The sequence below is a fragment of the Notothenia coriiceps genome, unplaced genomic scaffold (genome assembly GCF_000735185.1).
Source record: "Notothenia coriiceps isolate Sejong01 unplaced genomic scaffold, NC01 NC01_scaffold00020931, whole genome shotgun sequence".
In the NCBI taxonomy this organism is placed as follows: Eukaryota; Metazoa; Chordata; class Actinopteri; order Perciformes; family Nototheniidae; genus Notothenia; species Notothenia coriiceps.
In genome coordinates, this window is record NW_011353632.1 from 309193 (window position 1) to 334060 (window position 24868).

General features: G+C 39.2%; 1 protein-coding gene and 1 long non-coding RNA gene across 2 annotated transcripts; one reads left to right on the top strand and one right to left on the bottom strand.

The window, feature by feature from the left end:
- Positions 1-580: 580 nt before the first annotated feature.
- Positions 581-12437, bottom strand: LOC104952990 (uncharacterized). Its single transcript, XR_799161.1, has 3 exons — positions 12253-12437; positions 1781-1836; positions 581-661 (listed from the first exon to the last, which is right to left on the bottom strand). It is a non-coding gene; the product is annotated as an uncharacterized lncRNA (long non-coding RNA).
- Positions 12438-12520: 83 nt separating this feature from the next.
- On the top strand, positions 12521-24502 carry LOC104952989 (importin subunit alpha-1). Its single transcript, XM_010779905.1, has 5 exons — positions 12521-12525; positions 21643-21876; positions 22028-22210; positions 23214-23363; positions 23691-24502. The coding sequence occupies exons 2-5, from the start codon at positions 21727-21729 to the stop codon at positions 23778-23780; spliced, it is 573 nt and encodes a 190-aa protein (XP_010778207.1). The 5' UTR covers positions 12521-12525; positions 21643-21726; the 3' UTR covers positions 23781-24502.
- The last annotated feature ends 366 nt before the right edge of the window (positions 24503-24868 follow it).

Sequence of the window (24868 nt, forward strand, 5' to 3'; positions counted from 1 at the left end):
AGTCATCTACCCATAAAGAGGAGGGGATTTATTTATTTTTATTGAATCGTTTATTTGAATAGGGACAATGCACATTAATGAACACTTTAGACAAATAATGCTTCAAGTGTAAATATGCCGGATTTTAGCTTTGAGCTCATTTCCATCCGTAGTCCCTGACATACAACATATAAGAACATGACACTGGCATGGAGCAGTGGGAGATCATGACTTATATGAGCTATCAAAAGCAAGATCACAATACATTATGACTGATTAAGGAAGCAAAAACAGGCCCAAGACCGGAGACTAAACAAAACACTTCAACAAAGAGCTGATAAGAAACAAAAAGGGAGTCACACGGTCCAAACGTTGCTGACGCATAATGAGGAAGCATGGAAACATTTCAAATATGCTCAAGCCATGTCAGTTTGGTGAAGCCCAAACATGATATTGAAAAACAAGCCACTGTTTAAAGACTTACCTCATGCTTCAAGGGATAAGGCCAGTCAATAGCTGAATCGGCCTGTATTTTAGCTATCTATGTATATCACTTTTTCCATCATCTGTTAATCTGTAATGTGTTTGTGAGTGTTAGTACCTGAGCCTAGATTTGGAGAGCTCTGGACCCTCTTCATGGGAGAGAGCATGTGCGAGCTTTTGCGAGAGCATCCTCCGCTATCTGAGAAATCACAGCCAGGCAGGTGATGATGGCGGCAGAAGCAGCAGCACACATGCACATGCAGATAAAAACACAAATGCGTAAATAAAAACAGAGCCAAGGCACATGCACTTAAAGAGCCCGGATTTTACTGAATGAGCTCAGGATATGTGTTGAAGCTGGTGTATAGCACAAGAGCAAAATATGATTGTATTGGATTAGTTTAAACTTTTTAATTGGGGGTAATTTGCATTTCGAGGAGAAAGTATGGATCTGGCTAAAACATTTTTTAAATCTCTGTTTGCTGCCCTGGTGACACACTTTGGAAAGACCTCGATCAACTCAACGTTGGTAAAATAACTTTGATACTCTTTTAAAAACATTCAGTTGGTGCTTCCAAACATTTCATATACTAACACAGAAAATGTTGAAGTCTGTAAAAAGCTTAACTTCAGGAGCAAATGTTTAGGTCAGTTCTGTACAATTTTAAATATTGGACAATACACGTGGTTTAAAAAATGTGTGTCAAACTGTCTAACTGTGGTAGTTTTAATGCTTGTCTCAACAAAGCTATTCATGGGCCGTCCTCTATATTGTAAATATCACTACGGTGAGTCAGGCATCCACTGTGGTGTGTGTGGAGAAGCCTCAAAGACGGATTACTCTACATTGATTCTCCGGCTGTAATTCACACTTTAGCTCGGGATGACTGCCAAGTTTAGGACAAAGCTTTGGGAACATATTGAGGGAGAATTACGTCACTGTGGTTATTAAAAGCAAACAGGGTTACTATTCTTATTGATGCTTTCAGTCACAATAAACCAAGCCAAATATATGGATAATCAGTGATGTGGTGAAACAGGGTCAGGGTTAGGTTTATAGAAGCATGCCTGGGGTAGAGCAACACTACAGACATAGCAGCGTTTAAAATAGCAATGTGGTCTCTATTGTTGAGTGTGAAATGTAAACAATAGTTTGATGTTCAGTTAATTTGTAATCAGGAAAAAACAAAATCCATTGCAAAAATAAAAAACATAAAAATTCAGCTTAGAAAAACATTAAATAATGGACATGGACTGGATGATTCCCCAACAATCTCATACAATGTGTGAGCATTTGTGTACATGTATACATTAATACCTGTATTCATATTGAAGAGGACTTCTTACTGGTCTACTGCAGGGGGACACACTTTCCTGTAAAACAAAAACAAAGTATTTCAGACAAACAATAAATATCCAGTAACTTGTTTTAAAAAAACGATCATCTTGTGACTGCTACAAGAAATAAGTAGGTGTTTTGGATTATAAAAAAATCAATGTAATTCTCTGTGTTAAAGGTGGGGTAGGTAATTTTGGAGAAACCAGCTCGAGTGCGCTAGAATTTGAAAATACACAGCCGGAAAAAATCTGCCACTTCCTTCCTTACTTTCCTTCCTCCTCCAACACACACAAACGCGCACATGACCAATGAGGGCACAAGATAAGTTTGTGCAGAGATGGAAGGCTGACAGGCAGGTAGGCCATCCAATCATTTTAGCTGGGCCGGCTAAAATGATTGGTCATGCTTTTTACAGTACTACAGCTTCCACAGATGAATTTTTTTATGGATTTGTTGCAAAGCACTTCAGATATTCATTGCTATCGGGATGTTAAGAGCATTCCATGGAATATAACAAAAAGTGTATCTCAAGCCGGTTTCTCAAACTTACCTACCCCACCTTTAACTCTTTGTCTCCAATCTCGAAATATAAGCATTTATTTTTAAATTCTTGCAGTTTCCTACTGCCCACTAGATCATTAGGAGGACTTTGATCAAATCACAGTACTTAAAGAGCCAACATCTCTGTGCAGGGGAAGTCTGGGGAGACAAATGATGTTTAGGGCAGAAATGCTGTGTGCTGACAAGCTGCTGTTAACTGCAAGTCAGCTCGGCCTACTTTCACACATTTAATTCCCATTCTGCAAAAAACCTGGGCTGAAGGCTAAATTGTGGACTTCCTGGGCATGCACATTGACAAAAAGGGAATTAATTGAATCGTTAACTGCCTTAATGAATTTCCAGCCAAAAAAGAAGAAGCTGAAAACATTAGATTTTGCCCACAATGAAAAGACTATCTCTCAGTGCCAGTATTTCGTTTTTTTAATAAACTGATGTCTTTTTTCAGAACAGAAATGCAATTCAAGTATCTGCGTTTAGGTGCAGCTTTGAATGATCTGTCACACAGTCTTTTAAATACATTTTCAAATCAATTCAACACATACTGCCTGTCATTTTGAAAATATGTTTATACCAACGCCTAAATCCATGGAATCTCGATGTGGGAACATAACGTCTTACAGCTGAGGGACATAATGACTGTAGCAAATGCACCCAGATGAAAATAACTCAAATGATACACAATACAATGTTTACTTAACTGTGACCATATGTAACGCATGCCTCTTGCTATATGAAGACCTTTTCTAGGAACTGTTGCAATAGGTATCATGATTGATGTGAATAGGGCACACATCAGAAGCCAAAGCTGAACACTGACTGTTGCATCGCAGCATAAACGCATGCAAACGTGTGTCATCACAGGATTTAAAAAGTATGAGAGATACTACAAGAGACAGCCTTCAGTGGCTGCAGCAGGGATCATGCAAGTCTGGTATAAAAATAACTATAACATACACACAGCTAACCTTGTTTCACACACGCAGATATTTTTGTGAAGTTTTGGGAAGTGATGTGAACTAGCTGTTGTAACTCTTTATCGACTCTCAAACATACGGTTTTAACACATACAGTTTGAAAATGTGCTTATCAGTGATTTAGAGTGATATTAATAGTTGGTCATACGATTTTTCCATGGAATTTTCTTCTGTTAATCTTTCAGTTGCCAGCACTGTATAACCATATGTTCAGTTACCATAAATCAGAGCAAATACCCAATTACGTGCAAGTACAGGCAGCACACCCATATCAATTGGGAATGCTCTTTTCAATACCTTTTCTTTCAGTAACTTTGTTTAGCAGAGGAGGGTTAAATGTACAGATAGTTTGGCGGTGCCTTCTTCAGCCGAGTGAGTAAATCTGTACAGAATATGTCCCACTGCAGTATAACAAGTCAGAGAGTACGCATTTCCCAAGACATAAAGGCAGTGTCAAATTATGAAAGTTCAGTTCAGGTTAGATTTTGGTCGTGAATTCACGTTGAATCCTGTTAGAGATCTGCTTATGAAAATGCAACCAAGGCAACTCTTGGCCTCATTGCACATTGACAAGTAAAGTCCGGATAATTGTGGCAATCACTGAGAGGGGCTTATTTTGGAAAAGGTATGCAGTCTTATTCTGCCATGAATGTGTAAACTAACTGAGCAGTTGGCTCTTGTGGTGAGTGGCACTGGATGAATGGCATACCATGTATTTGACCACACACAAAAATGTACATGCATCCAGTTGGTGTTTTTGATTATGACTCAGAATACATATTCTCACTTTAACAACGTTGTGATACTAAGAACACATTTATACATTATAATGACATACCAGTATCAAAAAGCTTCTGTTGCAGCTTTGCATTTCCACATGACCAACACATAGCAACAGTTTAGAGCTGTAGTTTATCATGACTCATTAGCATTAGAATGGATAAGCATAAAATGTCCTGAGCGTCTTCTATTTATCTCAAGATACTTTAAAGACGAAACAAAACAAAACATGCCAAGTAACCCGTCTCAAGATTGTTCTGTACGTTATATGTTCATGTTGTGTACTTTGTATTTGTATCTGCAGCCTTTTGTTTTGCCAAAGCAGTGACATGAGCATTACAAATGTCTTACTTCTAGAAAGTGTTTCCTAGATATATTGAGGTGCCTTTGGGATCATTTCCTGCAGTTTAAACACATAACACTACATCTTTGCAAGAGCTCTTCAAAAACAGGTGTCACTTGTAAGTATTGTACATCATCCTCTTACAGGAACATGTCAATAATAAACATATCCAACTGTAAGTAAACTATATTATTTACTTCTACAGAGTTCACAATGGTGACTGTGAGGAGGAAATAGTATGACTTGTGGTACAAGCCGTGCACCGTGGGATACTTTCAGCCCCCTGAAGACCTAACCCTCGCCCTCATACAGTACACCCTCGTAAATCTATCTCTGAAAAACACACATACACACAGATGCACTGGAGTAAATCATGGGTCTGGCGTCACCGGCAGTCGCCGTCCAAATGATGGTCAGATTATAAACAGGATCATGTTTCTTGGGGACAGATCGGCGGCGACACAGCAGCTGTGGCCGTGGTGTAATGTTATGGCTGGACACTTGAAGAAACCCCGCCAGGCTCTACACCTCCCAGAAACTCTCACTATCTGCCCAGGCCTGTTTAAGCTTTTAATCATAAAAAGAGCAGCACTCTCTAAAGCCGGTGATAGATCATAAGCATGCGTATTGGTAAGTATACACCAAACGTTTCCATTAGGGAGTGCTTCTCTAAGATATAGTGCTTAATGTAGTGCTTACAAGTAGTGGAAATACATGTTTACGGATCAAACACTTGTTATTCTACCATTTCTAATAATGATCAATCCATCCCCAGAACTGTCCTCTACATTTAGTTTTACTGTATGTTCAACACATGAAAGATAATGAGCTGAATTATTGAATAACAAACCTTCATTTCCAAAGAGTTGTTTTCAGTTCTTGCTCTTGTGTTGCTGGCAGAAGGCTTTTGGTGTGTTAGGATTCTTTCAAGTAATTTAATTTTTTGACTTTGCAGCGGTTTATCCACCAGCTGTAATTTAGGCATTGGTAGGCCACTCTGAAGACTTGTGTGTGTATAATTACTGAGTGCAATAACTGTGGGACTGCAACTACCCAAGTCAGAGCTTTAAGCCACAGAAGGCAGTGACGTCCAACACCACAAGCCCATCAAGTCTCATTAGTCTGTTAAGTGACCTACTGGGACCTATTCAGTTTATCTGAGAGGGTTTGAGCCTGACACTGTTTTAACAACAATAGGTTGTAAGCATTTGCTTCGTTCTTTTTTATTAGGGGAACATTACCATTGATTTTAAACTCAGCTACAGACATTTTATATATTGGCATCCTCCCCTTGACAACATGAACATTTTCCAAACTGGAGAAGTTAATATTGTTGACCTCTAAAGGACTCATGTAGACACAAATCACGTGTTACTGACAAAGTCTCAGTGAGTATATGGGAATTTCCACGAGTAATCAGTCGCTCATAAAATGTTTGTGTTGACAGCACTTAGATGACAAAGCAGCACTTAATCAATGCCACTAGAACTAGGTTAAAGCATAGCTTCAAATATCACGAACCATTATGCCCTATGAACAAAAGGAAGGTCATTTGGCTGGGCCCTTGTATTTTAAGAAATGTCCTTAAAAAGCATCATAACATGAAGAAATATTTAACCCAGACAGGGTAATGGAAGCACATAAAAACATTGTCCACAAAGAGCCCTGGCCGGGATGCCATTAGTCAGTGGCAGTTTGCCGAGGCAGAGACAAAACAAGTGTCTAAAAACAAATGTGTCAACATCCTTCGATGAGAACATTTTTAAATTGGAAACATAACATCTTTTTCAGTCTTGTGCTTACTGGACATGGGGGATGTTAAACAACAAGGTCTTACAAGTCTATTTGTTGTTCACTTGATCACTTATAAATCTTACTCGATACAGAGATTATTACTTTTAAAAGGGTGCATTTATTCGGAAAATGGACTCCAAACACTAAATAAGGAAGGAAATAATTACTTACAAATTAATATATAGAAACATATATCAATGATTGTATAAATAATCAAATAAACTCCAAAAGGATTGAACTCAAAAGAAAAAAATATGAGTTTGCTTGTAGCCATTTCGTTTTTTTAAATCCCATGTGTCGATTTCATTTAATTTACTTTCAGATTTACATTTCTTCTCCAGTGTGTGCGCATGTGTCACGCGCGTGAGGGCGGCAGGAGAGAGCGAACAATCATTGGAGATAAGCCGACTATGGCTTCAAGGGTCCTGACCCTGAAGTGGTCACTCAGACTGAGACATACTCACAGGATGTCAGCAGATTAAGCTCCTTAGCAAATCTATTTAAAGACCCAACAGAAAAGTCATCAGATAGCCATTTTATGTTTAGCTGTTCTATACCAAGGATTATCAGCCGTTGAAAGCTTGAGAAGAAAAAAATACCACATTACGGCAGAAATCTTAAAAGGGACTGCATTACTATGTTATTAACAAGAAATATTCAATAAGTGAGTCAGGGAGATCAGAGAGAACAAATCCCTTTTAAACTAGGCAACAGCATGTCCCTGGGGATCCGACATAAATCTCAGTGGAAACATGGTGAGCCAGAAACCCGACTGACAGGGAGAGTGACCCCTCCGAAAGAGGAAGTCTTTAGAATGCTTCATTCCTTAATTACTGAACTTGATCCAAGTTGTTTAAGTGGTGCATTTTTGTGGTGAAAATGCAGGGTTGCGGTACAAAAAAAAAGAAAAAGGCTTGGGAAACAACGAGTAGACCTATAAGTGAATACACAAAGTGGACATTTACAAGTACTTCTAGTATTAGAGTATTCATTATGCACATCAGCCAAACAAGCGAAAAATGTAAAAAAAAATGAAATGGTGTAATATCACAATACAATAGAAGGATGACTGTAATACTGTGGGTTTAGGTGTTCTAATTTCAACAGTGAACTAAAGGTACAGTACATTCTCGCTCTTCTTCATTTTAAGTATGGATTACAAACCATCACTTACAGTCTTGATGCTAATAATGTGTAAATTGAAGCTACTAAATGCTGAAAAAATTGCTGTAGCAGTAGCAGTACAGTGTTACATCAGCCACTGCAAACACAACGTGTCACTGGTTGTGTCCCATTCCCAAACCGCCTTTTCAGACAAGAATATAAAACAATATTGGCTCAACAGCCAACCAACCTACTGGAGCGTAGCTATATGGTACAGTGGACCTATTCATCTGGAGGAAACATTAGGATAATAAATAATGAGGCTGTTCTTTTCAAGGCTGTGGTAACTTCAAATAGAGTCAAGATTGATATTGTGTCCAAGCTAGGCACTGGAGGACCATTGAACAATATACTTCTGTATGCTTTGTTTAAGACTCATCCTAAAAGTCACACCATATCATACCCTAGAGAAGTCGGTAAGTCAACATTTTTAAATCGGACATGACTTTGTTGTCCACATAAAGGTCTAATAAAGAAGAACACAGAGGTTTGCATCAACATCTTTGCTGAGGGAACTTCTTAGCTGAAGTGTAAAAATGCTGTACTGCACACATCAGAATTATTATCCTGCTTATACGCTGGTTGCCAAAACTGTCCACTAAAGACTTTTGATAATTGTTTTGGAAATGTTTTGCATAATGTTAAGAAGTTAAAGTTAGCATTCTAATGCTTGAGTTGAAATTGTTTCAGCAAACTTCCAAGGGGACATAGTTGTTTTTAACATAATGGCCAGTATTCTATTCAGATCAGCCACTACTCTGAGCACTGAGCAGTTTAGGAAACAGTTTCAAGCCAGTTAGAAATACAAGTACTCCAAAAATCCATATTATACGGCTGTGCTAAGAACTAATCGTTAAATCAAAAAGCTGAGTCATAGTTTTCAAAAAGATTTGATCTGCTCCATGTAACTGTTTTACCACCACATTACTGCCACTAGTCGAACAACAACCACGTCTAACAAAGTCTCTGTTATCAGCCTTGTTTGTTCAACCTTGCCTCTCATTAGCAGACCCCCCCTCTGGCCGTATGAATGGATAGGAGAGGTCAATATGCTGACCCTGCGTGCCCACTCACTGCAACAACAGAGGCCCGTGTGTTCAGCACATTGCATCACAACCCCTCTAACGAGCAGAGCCATCGGCCTGAGAGCACTAATGCAATTATGCAACACAAGCCCCGGGACTGTGAGCCGGGCTGTGGAGGAGGAAGAAAGAACTGGATGTGACCATTTGGGGGTTTGTTATCTTACCATTTCTATACAGCTAAAGATGCATTTACTTTATACTGCTCCGATATTCATGATAGGAAGAGAAGGATACAAAAAAGAGATACAATTGATAAGAACATGGCAAATAAAAAACAGATATGGATTGCAGAGGATGAGAAATTACCAAAATAAATTAGTTTGAAGAAGCAAACGCAGCGCTGAATCAGAAAGGAGTCAACTTTAGCATGTGTTTTATGTAAGCTGTCTGACTGAAGCCGTCTTCGGGCACAGCTTCGTAGTAAATAACACCTCTAAAGCTGCCAATGTTTTATCTCCTTCTCTGCAAGACTTGTACATGTCGTGCTTTATACCAAAAGAAGGCTAGTGATAAGAACACTACAGAAACTTAAGCTAAACACTGAGACAATCACATGAACAAGTTAATATAGGAAGGGTTACAATGAAATTATAGGATCAGCAAATGGAGCGTCAACTGTGGTGTATATGGTGCCAACTGCCAAAGCAATCTCAAAGATGAAGCTTGATCTTTTCCTGACTGGACATTTTGACTTAGCGTTATAGCTATGGCCTCAGTTATGGCTTCAGCTTTTTCAAATGTTTGAGTGAAGGGAGACCGGCTGTGGGTCACCTCGGAATCTCAAACACTTTCGGTTTAAGACGTGATATTTAAACTGTAACGTTACCAACTGCAGACCTCTAAACCACTGCATGTTAGACTTTCTCATGCTCACAAAATAGTACTCTCAGGCAAAATAAAAGCAACACAAATCATAATTTCCTAAAATACTTTGCGTCGATGATTTTTATAAACAATTCCCCTTCTTAATAGCAGGAATCAATGATAGGTTGATTCAGAAACTACCACCTAATGCAAGTGGGTAGAGGACCTACTGAAGAGTACCACTGACAGGTCATAAAAACAGAGCATAAACGCTGAAGATGAAACTGACCATGTGGGCTTTTACATTTTCCAAATCAGGTTCATACCTTTAAACATATTTTTACGACAAATATCAATTTACAGTAACTGCCCTAGAGTCCAAGCAATTCTAGCATGACTGGATACTTCAATAAGTCAGAATAATTATTATATGAAATTAATCCAATCCGTTACATATGCATGGCCCTAGATGTTGACTGAATGTGCCACTATCTGGTCATTTAAATGCTTGCTTGATGTTTTGTAAGACTAATAGAGACGAGACATTCTGGAGTTGCAGAAATAAACCTTTCCAGACACTGGGATAGTAAACATTGCTATCCAGAAAATGAGGGAGGTAAAAGCGGCTTTATATTAATAATTATTGTGTGAAAATTAGTTCTGTGCAAAATACAGCATAACAGCAAAGAAACCTTAAGGATCATTCCACCTCGACAAGAAAATAACAGCGGCCATATACTTATGGCATTATTTTATAACAATTTACTAAATCTGATGGCAATAATAAACAAACATTTGAAAATAGTCTGTTATTTGACCCAAGGGGTGCGCTAAAGGAGAATGGCAATCAGCCGTGGCTAAGATTACATTCCCCATACATAGTCTGGATTCCCCAGGTACCAGTGTTAAGTGTCGAGCATGAAGATAAGAGGAACTTGATTAGCAGGAGTGCTATATTTACTGCCATTAGGCGGGACCCTTTACCCTCCAAGGTGGTCCAGATCACCGTGAATAACCATCTGAGGAATCTTTATGTATTCTGGTTTATGGCACGAGGAAACATACTCATTTTACGTGTTCAACTCCTACAATTGAACAGGTGGTTGAGGAGCGATGGTACATTTTGCCACTTCAACTGGATAGACAACAAGAAGTTTGTCAGAGAGATGACAGATCAAGTCCCAACAATGAGACTTTTCAATCATTGAATTGGCTTCTGTAATGCCTCTTTCCCTGGATGGCCATTAAAGAACATTGCAATAAGGAGCAAATGCCACATTCCTCTGTAAGAGCTTCAACGTTTTAGGAAGCAATGCTAGTGCCAGTACGTTTAAGCAACAACATATTTTCACATATTTGTATAAATACCAAAGCATCTATGAAAGTATTTTAAATTTCAGACAAGAAATAAAAATTCAATTCAGAACTGAAATTCAAGAGCTTTGTGTTTGCAGTTTTTCTGTTAAGGAAACCTTTGAATGTCTTTGTCATTTTATACATCGGGTTGTAAACAGATATCCAGTATCAGGAAGGGATGAGGATAAGAAGGACCAAACAGAATGACAGTACCAAGGGAATTTAAGATATCAAGACCCTAAAGAGAAACAATAGTACTTATGTACAGCCTGTGTAAGCTCCCTGATGTGTACAAAACAAATACTTCAAAAGATTATGGACTATAGTCCAATAAATAAATAAATGTCAAATTCTGTCTCCATTTGTTCTCTACAGAGTAACTACTTCTAAGACCTACAACCCAGGTTGAGTCAAGCAATAAAGCTATTTCTGTACATAATATTGTGGCACTGTAAAATCAAAATGTTTTTCTCGCATACATTTAGTTTCAGCGGCACTAGAACTAATCACATTTATTTTATAATGTCACATTTACATGATAAAAATTGTGCTCTCTGGGATGTTTACAGGGAACCGACTGAGTGCCTCCCTGTGTGTCAGGTAGGGTAAAAAGGGAACCAAAAGAACCCGTGCTAGGAACCAAGGCTGGGAACCACCCCTTACTGTGTACCCAAGGGGTCAAGGTGGCATTCCACAACACCTCTGAGACCGGTCTAATGGAGGGATTGGAGCATGGCTTTTGTTGAGAGGGAAAGAAGAGACCATGAAAACGAGTGTAACAAGAGATGGAAGTATGTACAAGGGACAGAGGGAAGAAAATGAGATACCGGGCCAAATTCTGGGAAGGTAAAAAGGTGAAGGGAAACTTTTCTCCAAATTAAGTTCATCGAAATATGAAATTATAGGATGACATTTAACAGGGTAATTTGTGTTGTTTGTACATTTAATTTTACCTTGTACTCTCATAAACATTTGTTCTTGTCCTGAAGCCTAAAACATCTTCCAGGGTTGATGTAGGCTATAAAACTTTGCAATCCACCGTCCTGTAATCTAAATTTGCTGTTGCTATTTCTGAGGTAACCGTGGTCGCAACCATGGTTTTATTTGACACCATTTCCCCTGTCCACTGTCACAAAAGACAAAAGTTGTTCTCTGGGTCTATAATTTTGGGTTCTGGCAGAACAGATATACAATTCTCTTTTGGCATATGGGTTGTAAAATCTATTCAGATCTCTTTAATTTGCATTCCCTTTAAAGAGTCAATGCGTTCATAACATAACCATAGAAACGAAGGAGTATACAGCACTAAATTATCAGTTTCTGCGTACAGAAACATGACATTAAATAGTTTTCAAGCACAAATGTATATAAATTAAACTAACATATTAAATTAGCTAAACATCTAGCTAAAACACTTGAAATTAAGAAAAGCTGTGTCTTGGCATAAAAATGCAGAGTCACATTATTTAACAATGAAATAGAACCCCTTTGGTCAGAGTATGTTTTGTGACATAACCCTACAAAAGTGACCTCTCAACCAGCAGAGTACAGGTGCAACAGTCCATCAAGCAGAGGAAATGTAACTCTTACCGTCATAAAACCAAAAGACTGGAGACTTGCTATGAAGAGTCAGGTATAGGTGAGAAGTGAGCCAAAGTGCTTTTCCTCCCTCTGTCTCTTCTTGTACTCTGATATATTATTTCGTCTTCTACCCTCCACTCAGGATAAGTCTCTCCTCCCGGGTCAAGCTGTATTCCCAGCTCTTACCCCGTTTGATGCCTGGGAAGCACAGAGACAACAGAACGAGGAGAAAGTTAGAGAGCCAAAGAGTGGGAGTGACGGGGAAGAGAGTTCCCCGTTTGGGTGAAGCAGTGATCAGATACGGCTATTTTCAGACTCAGGCATGCTCGTCTATGAGACTGGAAAGTTACCCCCCCAGTGTAGATGGGTGGGGGCTAAGTGACAGGGTTGACTATCTCTATTTTACCACACGCACACGTTTGCATACCACAGTATGCACGCACATAAGAACACAAAGACAAACCGTACATACACACAGATTCAGTATAAACACCAACGCTATCACACACACACACACACGTTGTACATCAATGGTTGAAAATGCATCATGTATATACACCTTGATGGTATGCATGGTGAAGTGAGCTGGGGTTAGGATGGCAGTGGGAGTGAGAAGACAGAGAGGGGTATTAGAGAGCCTCCACACGCCCATCTCTCCTGCAGGGCTTTAATGTCACACAGCAGCCAATGTCGTCGGTGTGGGGCTATGTCAAGTGGTGTACTCCACACGGAAACTGACAGGAATGTCAAATTGTTCTCACATGAGATTTTCTTTCACTGTCACTCGTGAATGTGCAAATATACATGCACACACACACACACACGCAGGAGCAGACACACTGACTCTTTCTCTTTTTATCCCTAATAAACCATGAGCAGTTGGTGGCACATCGGGCTGTAAATATAAACGGACTAATTATGTGTCCACTCACCTGTGTCATTAATAATCTTACTGCTGTGCAATCCATATGGGAGTTTATATTTGGGAATGACCACACACATACACACACACACAGGCTGAATATACACAGCAGAGAGGTCAGTCGGAGGCACCTCTAGACCCCAGACTCCCTGCTATTCTCAGAATGGTGATGTAACTACTGCTATTAGCATCTCACATTTAGAGCCTGGATACCTAAAACCAACCAGGCAGCTACTGTGCAACTCACTATTTGGATTGCTTCCACTTCTTCGCTTCACACCTATACTTGACAGTCAACATAACAGGCACACAAATCAGCGTTAATAAACAACTTTGTAGTAGGGTTCAGGTAGAGTTCAGCATCCTCTACAAAGGAAACCCATTAACGTATGGTAACATGGCTTCATAAGTAACACTTATGCTGATAAGACTGGAGTCGGAACTACATTTTTTCGAGAAAAACAACTGTGATTCTAGGTCTGACTATAAGATTTGCTGATATTGCCACATGATGAGTTTCTCCTGTCTAATTTCAATGTAAGGACAACATCCTCCTTAGTCAACAGCTGTGAAAATGACATAATCAATACCTTGTTTCAGTCTGCATCTTAAAGAGGCAGCCACATTTGCAACAGTGTAAAAAAAACTATGAGATTAGCTGGGTCATTTACTAAGCAGGTACTCTAGCCTATACATTTATAATTGGTATAACCGTAAACTCATGAACACGCTGGGTCAAAATATATTGCCACATTCTTTAATCAAACATGGATGCCTTAGGTTGATATTTCAAGGATGAACACAATCTGTGTCCGCTGTCTTTGTGCCAATGATAAAGTGACAAAGTACAAATCCCCAAAATGTATCTCCACCAACCACCCACCCTACACATGTTGGTGTATCCGCAGCCTACTGCAGTGATTGATGTGTCAGCAGACATGATCAAAAAGCAGCTGCCCCCCCAGAACTCTCTGATCACGTGCCAAGGATTATAGAGGTATGTTAAAAAGCTGACAACTGACAAGTGCTAATGACATAACCAGAATCAGGGAAGTATCAGGAGACCAATACAATTTTAAAAGGCTGAAGCCCCTGAGTTTATGTCGCTATTATAGCTATTATCTATTTACTACAGATGTTATCCTTTAAGCCACATGAGACTATACAAGAGATGACAGACAAGCACTCGAGCAGCATCTGACCGTACATCCCCAATGGTTTCTGACGTTTGATGGATCTGATTTGACAGTTCTGAGTCACATCCCTCATGCATGAAAACTATGTGACTTTGATAAGCATCTCCCATCAGGTTTCACATGTAAAGGAAATAATTGAGGCCTATAAAAACAATTAAAACCAACATGACACGGCAACAGCTTAGGAATGATCTCATTAAAGTACCAGCGCAAACTATTTTTATAGCGACTGACACACTCTCACACTCAAATACACTGACTGACACTTTGACCTATGAGCCACTCCGGACTACAGTGGCCGCGTCGACATGGTTTCGCCCGTACAGTTTCAACACCTAATTCATTATCAGCTTCAGCAAGGCCCTGCCATTCCCAGTTAAGTAAGTGGCAGGATATAAAAAGCAGAAGAGCTGTTCTTGTACACATTGGTAAGTTTCACTTACTGGAAAACACTTAAACCTGGGAGCAGATCAAAAAAGGAAAATATCTCGACAAATATATTGTTCAGCAGAGACGATACCAGCATTTTGCTTATTTGGAACAGCACAAAATGCAGAGAAATACAAGCTACATACGACGAGAATCTCAATCTCTTCAGAGCACTTTATACAATTCATACTGTTATTAGTTCTCAAGGAAACTATCAAAACTCATTGACACATGTTACTTTATCTCATTATATATTTAAAATGGTACAACAGTAGTTTTGTTTATAATGAACAGAAATGATTAACTCTGATTAACTTTTTAAAAATCAGTTTTTTTCCCCCATTAATCATTATCTACAAGCTCCAGGCAGCAAACATCACTTAAAGATCAACAGACTGCTTTTGTTTATATCTGACCTACCTGTGTGGTCTAGGTTGTCTTCAAACACCTCCTGGTAACAGAATAGACTCCCTAATACCTCTGTGTTGAGTTGCTAATTATTTTAAAGCATTGCTCAATCCTCGACTGCTTACAGACTTTTTTAAACTTGTGTTTGTTCTTACTATTAAATTCACTGGATGTTAAAAGTTAGTTAATTTGGATTATTATACATTTAAGTTGTAAGATATCACAATAGTAAGAAATGAGTGTTAAAAACAGTTGTTTGATATATTCATTGCATATTCCATTAGATCCAAGTTAGGAGATCTTGGTAGAAATATTTTTCTTATGAAGACACATTTTAAATAACAGCGCACAAAACAGAATGAGCCCTTTACTTGATTATGATAATATGCACTTTCGTCAGTACCCTCTTCTTCGGTTTTTGTCACTTAAACATATGTTTTCCCCACATCAGATAATCACATTGTTTCACAGTGACAATCAGGACACATTGTATGGCACATGATGTGTTTCCCCATGTGTTCATGTTTCTTGCTAATATAAAATGTCGACAGAAGCAGCACCTGATTATAGATAAATATACATTTAAAAAAAGAACATTTGGGAAGTGCTTATCTTCTCCACCATGTGATGTTATCAGCTTCTTTAATAATGGGACATACCTTATACATTGGCTTAAGCTGAACACATCCATCAATCTCAACAAGTTAATATATTTAAAAAAAAAAAGAAACTAGCAGAGCAGCTTAGGCGGAAGTCTTCACCATTATCAAATCATTGACTCAAGTCATTGAGACAGCTCAGGGAACTAGCATGTCCTGCAGGCAGCCCTTATTATCAGTAAGACTAAGAATTAGGCAAGCTTTTCTCACACCACTTGAGCCATGACATCAGCCTCTGAAGAAGGGCAGAGAGAAGGGCAGGGAAGACACAAAAAGAGAGGGCACCAGAACAAGGAAATACACTGGCAAAGGAATATCAAAATGATTGTGTGAGATTCAGAGAGATAAGGGAGAAATAGAGTGATGTATGAGTGTAACCCCGTTACATTATGTACTTTCAAGTGAAAATGTATCAGTCTCATAGTCCCTGATGGAGTCACGCACGCACGCACGCGCACACACACACACACACAATCAGTAACTCTAAACTGGCAGGTGCAACCGAGTTAACGCTAACAGAGCTATTGTGGATCATTGGCCATCAATCAAGTCACAACACTTTGAACGGCCATTAAGTGTGTATATTTAAGCCTCCATGAGGGGCAGTTTATTATTTTTTATTGGCCCCTCATGAGACAGATAACAGCCAACTGTTGCTCATCATATTGCACCTTGCCCCAGACACAAGTATGCAGTCATAGAAATACATCAAATACTACATCAAATATATCATCCAGTAAAACACACACACACACGCGGTGGGCCTCACTGGGAGTGGTATGAGGTTCCCGGTATGATAGTGTTACACTTCGTGCATCATGGACACCTCACCACTCTCCCCATGTTCACGCAGCATTCAAATGGGACTCACAGATACCATCCAGTGCTGCTGGCCATTTTTTCTTTCCTCATTACATCATCCCTTTATATCAGTTAATAGGCCGCAGAGAAACACAGGGGATGAATATTCCTTACTGCTTTCTGTCAGATCTAGGAAAAGATATGACAACACAGCAAGTCATCTAAAATGATAGAAAATGCACGGGAGGTCTGGAGTCAGAGGCTCACTGGTTTTCATCCAAGCACTCTCAAAAAAGTGAATGCAACAAGCATATTGGTGGGTTAGTTTAAGTATATAACTCTGCAGGGCATAATCTCAATCTTTTTTTTTCCAATTAGTACAAAATTGTGAAGATAAACCTGCATATAAACCGAGTTAGGATTACTGAATAATGATTGTATTCGGTACACCACATACAATACTGGACTGCACTGTAGCCTACAAGTGCAAGCAAACAATAGGGATTATCCTTAAGCATTTGGGATGTAGGTTAAACATGGCATCTCACTTCATGCTTATGGCTACAAAGCAGCATGCAAGTCTCATGCTGGCTGTGTTGCTACTACAGTTAAACAATGTTTCTAAAGATTAAAGCTTAAAGCTTGAGTATTTAACATCCTCCCATGCTTCACCGCATTTACATTTAATGCACTGGAAAGAGCAATCCACTGGTATGCAGTGTACTGGAAACAGAGGCGACCACACCGCATCCCGGATGAGCTGATTCATTTGCCCGGGTCTCAACCATTACATCTATATTTTCATTGTAGCTTGTAACGCTCATTAAAACACTCAAAATAATATATAATAAATAAATAATATATATATCCCCTCAAACAGCATACAAAACTCTGGTAGTATCCGCTGCTGCAGCTGCTCAAAGCGGCGAGGAGGGAGATATATTAGCCCGATAACAACACTGCTGATATGGTGTGGACCTACCTTAAAACGACAGCTGCTTCACTCGACTAAATCCGCAACATATCGTCAGATAAGCAGTTTCTTCCATGAGTAATGACTCAAGTACACACACTCAAACACAGCGAGCTACAGCGGAAGCTAGTGCGGTGTCCTTGTGATGAAACCGTACACCTGTTTTTCGACGCGCATGGATGTTGCGGGTGTTGGTCACTGAAGGCAACTCCCTCTCCTCTCGGGGGTCACCGGGGCTCGGATAGCAATGCGGTGAAGAGGTCGCTCTGTCTCCACGTTTTACGACTCAAACCTCCAAGGAAGAGGCAACGTAGCGGCGATGGCAGAAGTTACCGCATGTCTTGTTTTTTACTACAAGCGCCAGGCGCATCGCGGTCCTGCACTGCTTTAAAGCACTCGCTCCTGCCCAGAAATGGACTGAACCTGCCTCCTGTTTCCGCTTGTATTATTATTGAATGATGCCGTGGCTTCGTGCGCAAAATGGCCTCTGTTATTTTCATTCAGCAACAGTCTACCGCGAGCTTCTCATTGGGTCTTCATGTAGCCATAGAAACGCCCGCAGTTCAATCAGTGCTCATAGAGGACACAGGCCTACCGTGTGTGTGTGTGTGTGTGTGTGTGTGTGTGTGTGTGTGTGTGTGTGTGTGTGTGTGTGTGTGTGTGTGTGTGTGTGTGTGTGTGTGTGTGCGTGTGCGTGCGTGCTTGTGTTTGCAGCTCCCTCACAGCCAGTGGTGGAAAAAGCACTCAGATATTGTACTGTGTGTAGGTATACGTTATTAAAAACACAAAAGTATTAGCATCAATGTGTACTTAAAGTTAAAGTACCAGAACTAAAAGTATTATGCAAATTTGACCATTTTTTAAAATTACTACTGCAGGTAGCTGGTGAATTTACTCTACTATCTTATTTTGTGTGTTGAATATAATTCAAATCATTAATCAACATTTGAAAAGTAACTAAAGCTATTAAATAAATGTAGTATTACGATTACCTCTGGATTGTAATGGGGTAGAAGTACAACGTAGCAAAACATTCAAATACTCAAGTAAAGTACACGTCTCTCAAAATTGTACTCAAGTACAGTACTTGAGTAAATGTACGTAATTACTTTATGCCACTGCGCACTGCTGACAGGAAAATGCCACTCTACCCTCTATCTGCTGCACAGCCTTTATGGTCGTAGGCTACATGCTGTGTGTTAATGGCCAGAACATGATAATAATACAGTGAGGATTAGAGAGTGATCCACACAGACCCACGAGGAGAATAAAAACTGGCAGCATACCATGTTGTCATCAAACTGTTTGAAGGCAAATGTTGAGCTATAAATAAGTGACAAGTAAATTACAGCTTGATAACCTTGTAGAAATACTGGACATTTTGAGATAGGCCTAACTTGTGTTTAAGATAGCGTTACTAATTCTTGATTCCGAAAAGTAAAACCTAATGGGCCATTTAAGCACATACATTTTCCTTATCTTCATAATATAGGCTACTGTAAATGTGCAAGCTAACACTAAGTAGGTATTGGGATTTTCTGAAGCATAAAGGATTTAGGTTAACCAAGGATATGTAAACTAGCTACTTAACATTATGTAGGCCTATAGGCTATTGAAGATATTTTGTGTAGATAGGCCTACTCTTTGTTATTCACTTCCTTGTAGGTTTTTGCAGGGATCTCTAAAATATGTTGAGGTTTTGGTATTAAATAACAGAACATGATAACAATGGTTACAAATGTCGGTAGCCTACAACTATGTGACGGCAGGTATTTGGGAAAATGTAGTCTGTAGGTAGCTTCTACCCAACATTGTGGTGGATCTACACAGAAAATGCTTCCTTGGTAACACTGCAAGTGTTGAATTTTCAGTTACAGGGAACATCATTATGTGCAAGTGAAAGCCTGTAACGTCCTTAACTCTGATAGGTGTGGATCTACATCAGCACTGGCATGGTGTTGGTTTCGACACACAGCGTTTCAATTAAAACGGACATTTTAATGTAAGGTCTTAAACACCTAATGTGTTTCCCTGTAACAAAATGGTATATGTTTTAACACTGTCTTCATTAAGCAAAGCAACTAGACCGTGTCTTGATTTTTGATGGCTTAACTAGGGAATTTCTCCCCCTCTGTGTCTGTCTATCTGCCTCTCTCACTCACACACTAAGGCGTTCAATTATTTACAGACTGGATGGTAGCCCTTTATAGTCAATGCTGGGTATCCTGTGACCATGGCAGAAAAACATGGGCTATACACATTTAGCACTATGTTTTGCTTGTTTCAAATGCATTCATCCTCTGATTTATGTGTAGCAGATAAACCAACAGGTTGAGAACTAAATCTATTAATGAACTCTCCCATAAAGAGACAAAGGTCTACAAACTTGAAATGAAAAACAAAGGCCCTATGCTCATGAATTCTTAAACCTTGAGAGGGACGTTAGAGATGGTCTAGTCGTGAGTGGATATGGAACCAGACACAAAGCAAAGGTATGATCCCCCTTTCACTCTATGACATATGCCACTTAAGGAATACATCCATACTTATGCAAATATATGACAAATTCAGGTTTATGCAATGGAGTCAACTCTATAGTGTTACCTTTAACAGCACTATGGTTAATTGCGTTGCGATTATGCAAAGCTAGCTCATATCATCAGCTAAACAGAAGCAACTTGCACAGCTCAACGTAAATATTAAGGATGAAACCAAGAAGGTAATTAAATTGATGAACACATTTGTTTGATACAAAAATTATACCATGGTTTTAATCAATAGATTTCCAAATGTTATGTTTATATGAAATGTAAGTCTTCCCTCTTATTAGGTCCGTGGTTTATAATAGAACGTGAATATTACTGCCATGTTTTACTGCCTGATGCTTCTACATGAGGGAACTTCTAACTGGGGTTAATTAGGATGTCTTAAGTTGGACAGAAAACAAATAACTAATCCCCCCTTTTAAAGCTGCAGTGTTATTTTGTTGTTCACACATGCAGCCCTTTCTTCTGTCAACATTAAAGGTTTACACATTTAGACTGTTATTGATATCTGACCTTTCTAAAGTGTCAACTAGACCACACATCTGTGAGTGTGCCGTGTGTGTGTGTGTGTGTGTGTGTGTGTGTGTGTGTGTGTGTGTGTGTGTGTGTGTGTGTGTGTGTGTGTGTGTGTGTGTGTGTGTGTGTGACTGTGTCTGTGTGAGATAGTGTGTGTCTGTGNAACCTTTTTCTGACCCTGCTAGAGAGCAGGGACTTTCGTGGGAGAAAAAGGTTCCTATTTCTGTTTGGCTGGGCGGATTGCAAACCACGCCTCGTAAAACTCCATAAAAGTTTTGTGAAGCCGCCATTTTATTATCCTTGCATTAGCATTATTAGCATTAGCCAAGCGCAAAAACGCAGAGAGACTAACTTATGGCAACCTAAAATAAAACATGGGAGCGGTGGAGGTGTCGGCGTTCTGGCCGTTTACTCGGAAGGCTTCAGTAGAAGCTGCTGGGAGTCCCAGCAGCTTCTACTGGTGGCAAATAATTTATCGTCACAGCATTACACGGGGACTACGGGTGGCAGTATACGGCGTGAAGTTGTTTGAGGCCTGCCAGTAAACCCAAACCAGAAGAAGAAGTGACGTCAGCGGCTTCATTTGCCTAATCCTCCCTCAGGGACTTATTCCGGTGTGAATGCGATCTGTACTTAGTTAATCAGAACTAAAGAGTTCTGATGAACTAAGTTCTCATGAACCTTTGTGGGAAAAGTACTGCGGTGTGAAAGCGCCTATTGGGACATCTATGTTTTGGCTGAATGTAGGACTGATAACTTGCAAAGGTTCAAGTCCTTGTGTGTAGAAAGCTGTGAACCATTGAAACCATAAGTTATCTTATTCAGCAGTTGTCGAATTGTAACCTTAACACACACAGGTGTCTGGGTATCAATCACATTATCCTCTTCTCATCCCTAGATTATTCCTTTTATTGTAAATACTAAATATAATTGACTTGTTCTTCTTCAGACTCCAGCCCTGCGGTCACTTGGCAACATAGTGACCGGGACAGACGAGCAGACTCAGTTTGTGCTGAACGCAGGTGCTCTGGCCATGTTCCCAGGCCTGCTGCGCCACAACAAGCCCAATATCCAGAAAGAGGCTGCCTGGACCCTGTCCAATATCACTGCAGGCAAGGACACTCAGATCCAGGAGGTCATCAATGCAGGCCTGATGCCCATGCTGGTGGAGATCCTGCAACAGGTCAGAGCAGCACACAGAAAATAGATCTGGGTGTTACAATATACCAAATGAGGAACACATTTATTCATGAATGGTCATTTAGTTTCTTTACTATCTGTATTAATGTCTATGCTTTTCTCCGGCCTTAAATATCATGTTATTTCTGTTTTAGGGAGACTACAAGACTCAGAAGGAGGCCGTGTGGGCAGTCACCAACTATACCAGTGGTGGGACGATGGAGCAGGCGGCCTACCTGGTCCAATGCAATGTCCTGGAGCCTCTGCTCAACCTACTGACCGCCAAAGACAGCAAAATACTCTTGGTCATCCTGGATGCAATTCAGAATATATTGCAGGTATATTTTCAAGACCATGTTGCTATTTTTGCATCGGAGTACAGCAAGTTTCTTTTTTTATGTGTAATCAAAATGCTGCAATTAACACTGCTACATGTCGAGTAGAGTTTAACCACAACGATTAATCTCAGTGTATCGTGTATGAAAATCAACATGTGCAGAATTACTACTTGATAAAATGATAGGTAATTTATCCCATTATTCAGTATCGACAATTCTTTTTGGAAAGATTAAAGCGTCATTGTGTAGCAATAACGTTCTGCAGACACAGAACAACACTAAAGCATACTGTTGGAATCTCAACTTAAACATTTAATTATAAGGAAGAATCATTTAGGATCTAACTTCTTCAGATTCATTTATCATATAAGATTTAAAAAAAGGAAGAATATGATCTGGAGATTTGCAGCTGTTATACTTTATGTGAAGTAAATGAGATCAGACGGCATAAACACAAGCAGAGATCTTTTTCCGGCAATGGAAGAGAACTAGTTGTGCAAAAGTTTTGGCAAATAAATGCATCAAAATGTAAACTTTAAAGATGTCAGAAGCCAGGGATTAAGATCTGATGGCAGGCTACCGTCTTAAACGGCAAACAATTAAGTGATTTAAATTCCATCAACAGGATGTCCGCGGGGTCTTTAAAAGTTGATAAATAAATGTACTGAAAATGAAGGCAATGAAGTCTTAAAATGTATGAAGAAGGTCTTTAAAAAAGGTCTTATAAGGTATTACATCTGACTTCAGGATTCCTGCATATACCCTGATCAAAGAGAAATTGGCCTTTTTTAAATAACCCTTTTTACAGACATTTTCTCTTAGTTCCCTAGGAAATGGAGACTTAACACTGTGGGTTTCTGAGATTAGGAAACATGAAGATTTGCTGACTTTAATCTCAGAATGAAGCTGCTGGACTCTTGATAGTCACAGATTAAAAAGAGTGGCCACAGTTTCATTTCTTAGCAACTATTAGTCTTACAGATATGTTTCCCTTTCTCCCCAGATGGCATACAAAGCTGGCGAGGTTGAAAAACTGTGCCTAATGATCGAGGAGTTGGGTGGTTTGGACAAGATTGAGACACTGCAGACCCATGACAACGAAGCTGTGTACAAGTCATCTCTCAACATCATAGACAAATACTTCTCTGAAGAGGTGAGCGTTTCTAGAAACTGACTAGCCACGGAGAAATCACGGCTAATGTGATCATAATCACATACGAATTATAAAAGATTGATAGTTTGTTACTTGTCATTATATTTTATTAATTTCAATGGGTTTTATACTTTTGTAGTGAAATCACTGACTAAATGCCTTTTTTTAAATACAAATTGTGTTGCTGTTTAGTCTTTAATGTTACTCCATTCACAACAGACTTTTTCGTAGCTGACAGAGATTGTCCTAGTCCACCAAATCGATGTTCATTCATTTAATGATGCTCAGAACTAACGCTGCTCTCCTCTGGTCCCTCCTGTCTTTCAGAATGAAGAGGATGATTCTGTGGTTCCTGAGGCTACTGCAGACTCCTATACCTTCCAGATCCCTGAGGACCAAAGCACTTTCAAGTTTTAAAAGTCCAGCTCTCCCTTTGTAACATAAAAAAAAAAAGAAATTCAGAACTTGTTGATATTTTTGTATTTTTTTTTTTTTAGACATTTCATTCTTGTACGTGACAGTACAGACAAAATATCCCCGTTTTGAAAAAATATCTGTAAATAAATGTTGCTCATGCAAAATGTTTTCTTTCTTGATGAATGTCACGGATACAGGGAAATGTGCCTAGATTAATTGGTTAAATAATGTGAAGTAGGTAAGGCTTTAAGAAGAAATTCTTAAGCATAGATGGTAATGATCTGTGTGCATTTCACCACTAGGTGACACTGTGGTTTTCTCTATACTTGTGGTTCTAAGGGCCTGGCTGTTTCTATAGTACATTAAAATATTTTGTGAATGAAATCTGTCATTCAACAGTTGGATGTCTTGCAATGTATGGCCATGATGGCTTATATCATATATTAATTAAAGGGAAAGAGCAAAATCAGACTTGGCTAAATATATTTCCCCTACTGTAGATCTGAATTCACAAAATCTACTGTCAGGAAAAATTGCATCAAGTGCTGATTTGTTGAATCTGACACAATGTAAAATGGCCTTTATGACAAGGGAAAAAAATTAAAATCTCAATAAAAGACTTCTTGTAGCTGTCAATAATATTTTAAAATGGATACATGAGCCCTCCTCAAATGGGATGCCCACTTTTGGAAATGACTGCTATTAACCAATAAAACTCACACTTAATAGTAACTCAGTCTGTATACTCAGAGTTTACATATACTGTAGTCAGGGGGGAAAAGCTATACTCCATATGATATTATTGCAGTGGAAGTCTGACTACATAAACTATCAAGATCAGGTTAAATGAAATACAAAAATATGCTTTTGGTAAGATTTGAACGAAGGCAACCAGGTTTAATTTACTTGCATCACATGTTTTATTAGTGGGTGTATGGAATTACACCTTTTCTAAAGCTTCCTCAATGCACATTGGCTAATTTACTGAAAGTAACAAATGGACAATCTATTTCGGAAAAAAGTGCAAGTGTATACATTTAATGTTATATTAATATTGGTAACTATGAACATGTCTTTGTTATTGGTTG

Bases quoted from the DNA above. Each gene is read 5' to 3' on its own strand.
- LOC104952989 (XM_010779905.1), top strand. From the start codon at position 21,727: ATGTTCCCAGGCCTGCTGCGCCACAACAAGCCCAATATCCAGAAAGAG. The intron at 22,211-23,213 runs GTATATTTTCAA...CTTTCTCCCCAG, and splicing joins CAATTCAGAATATATTGCAG to ATGGCATACAAAGCTGGCGA. The intron at 23,364-23,690 runs GTGAGCGTTTCT...CCTGTCTTTCAG, and splicing joins ACAAATACTTCTCTGAAGAG to AATGAAGAGGATGATTCTGT.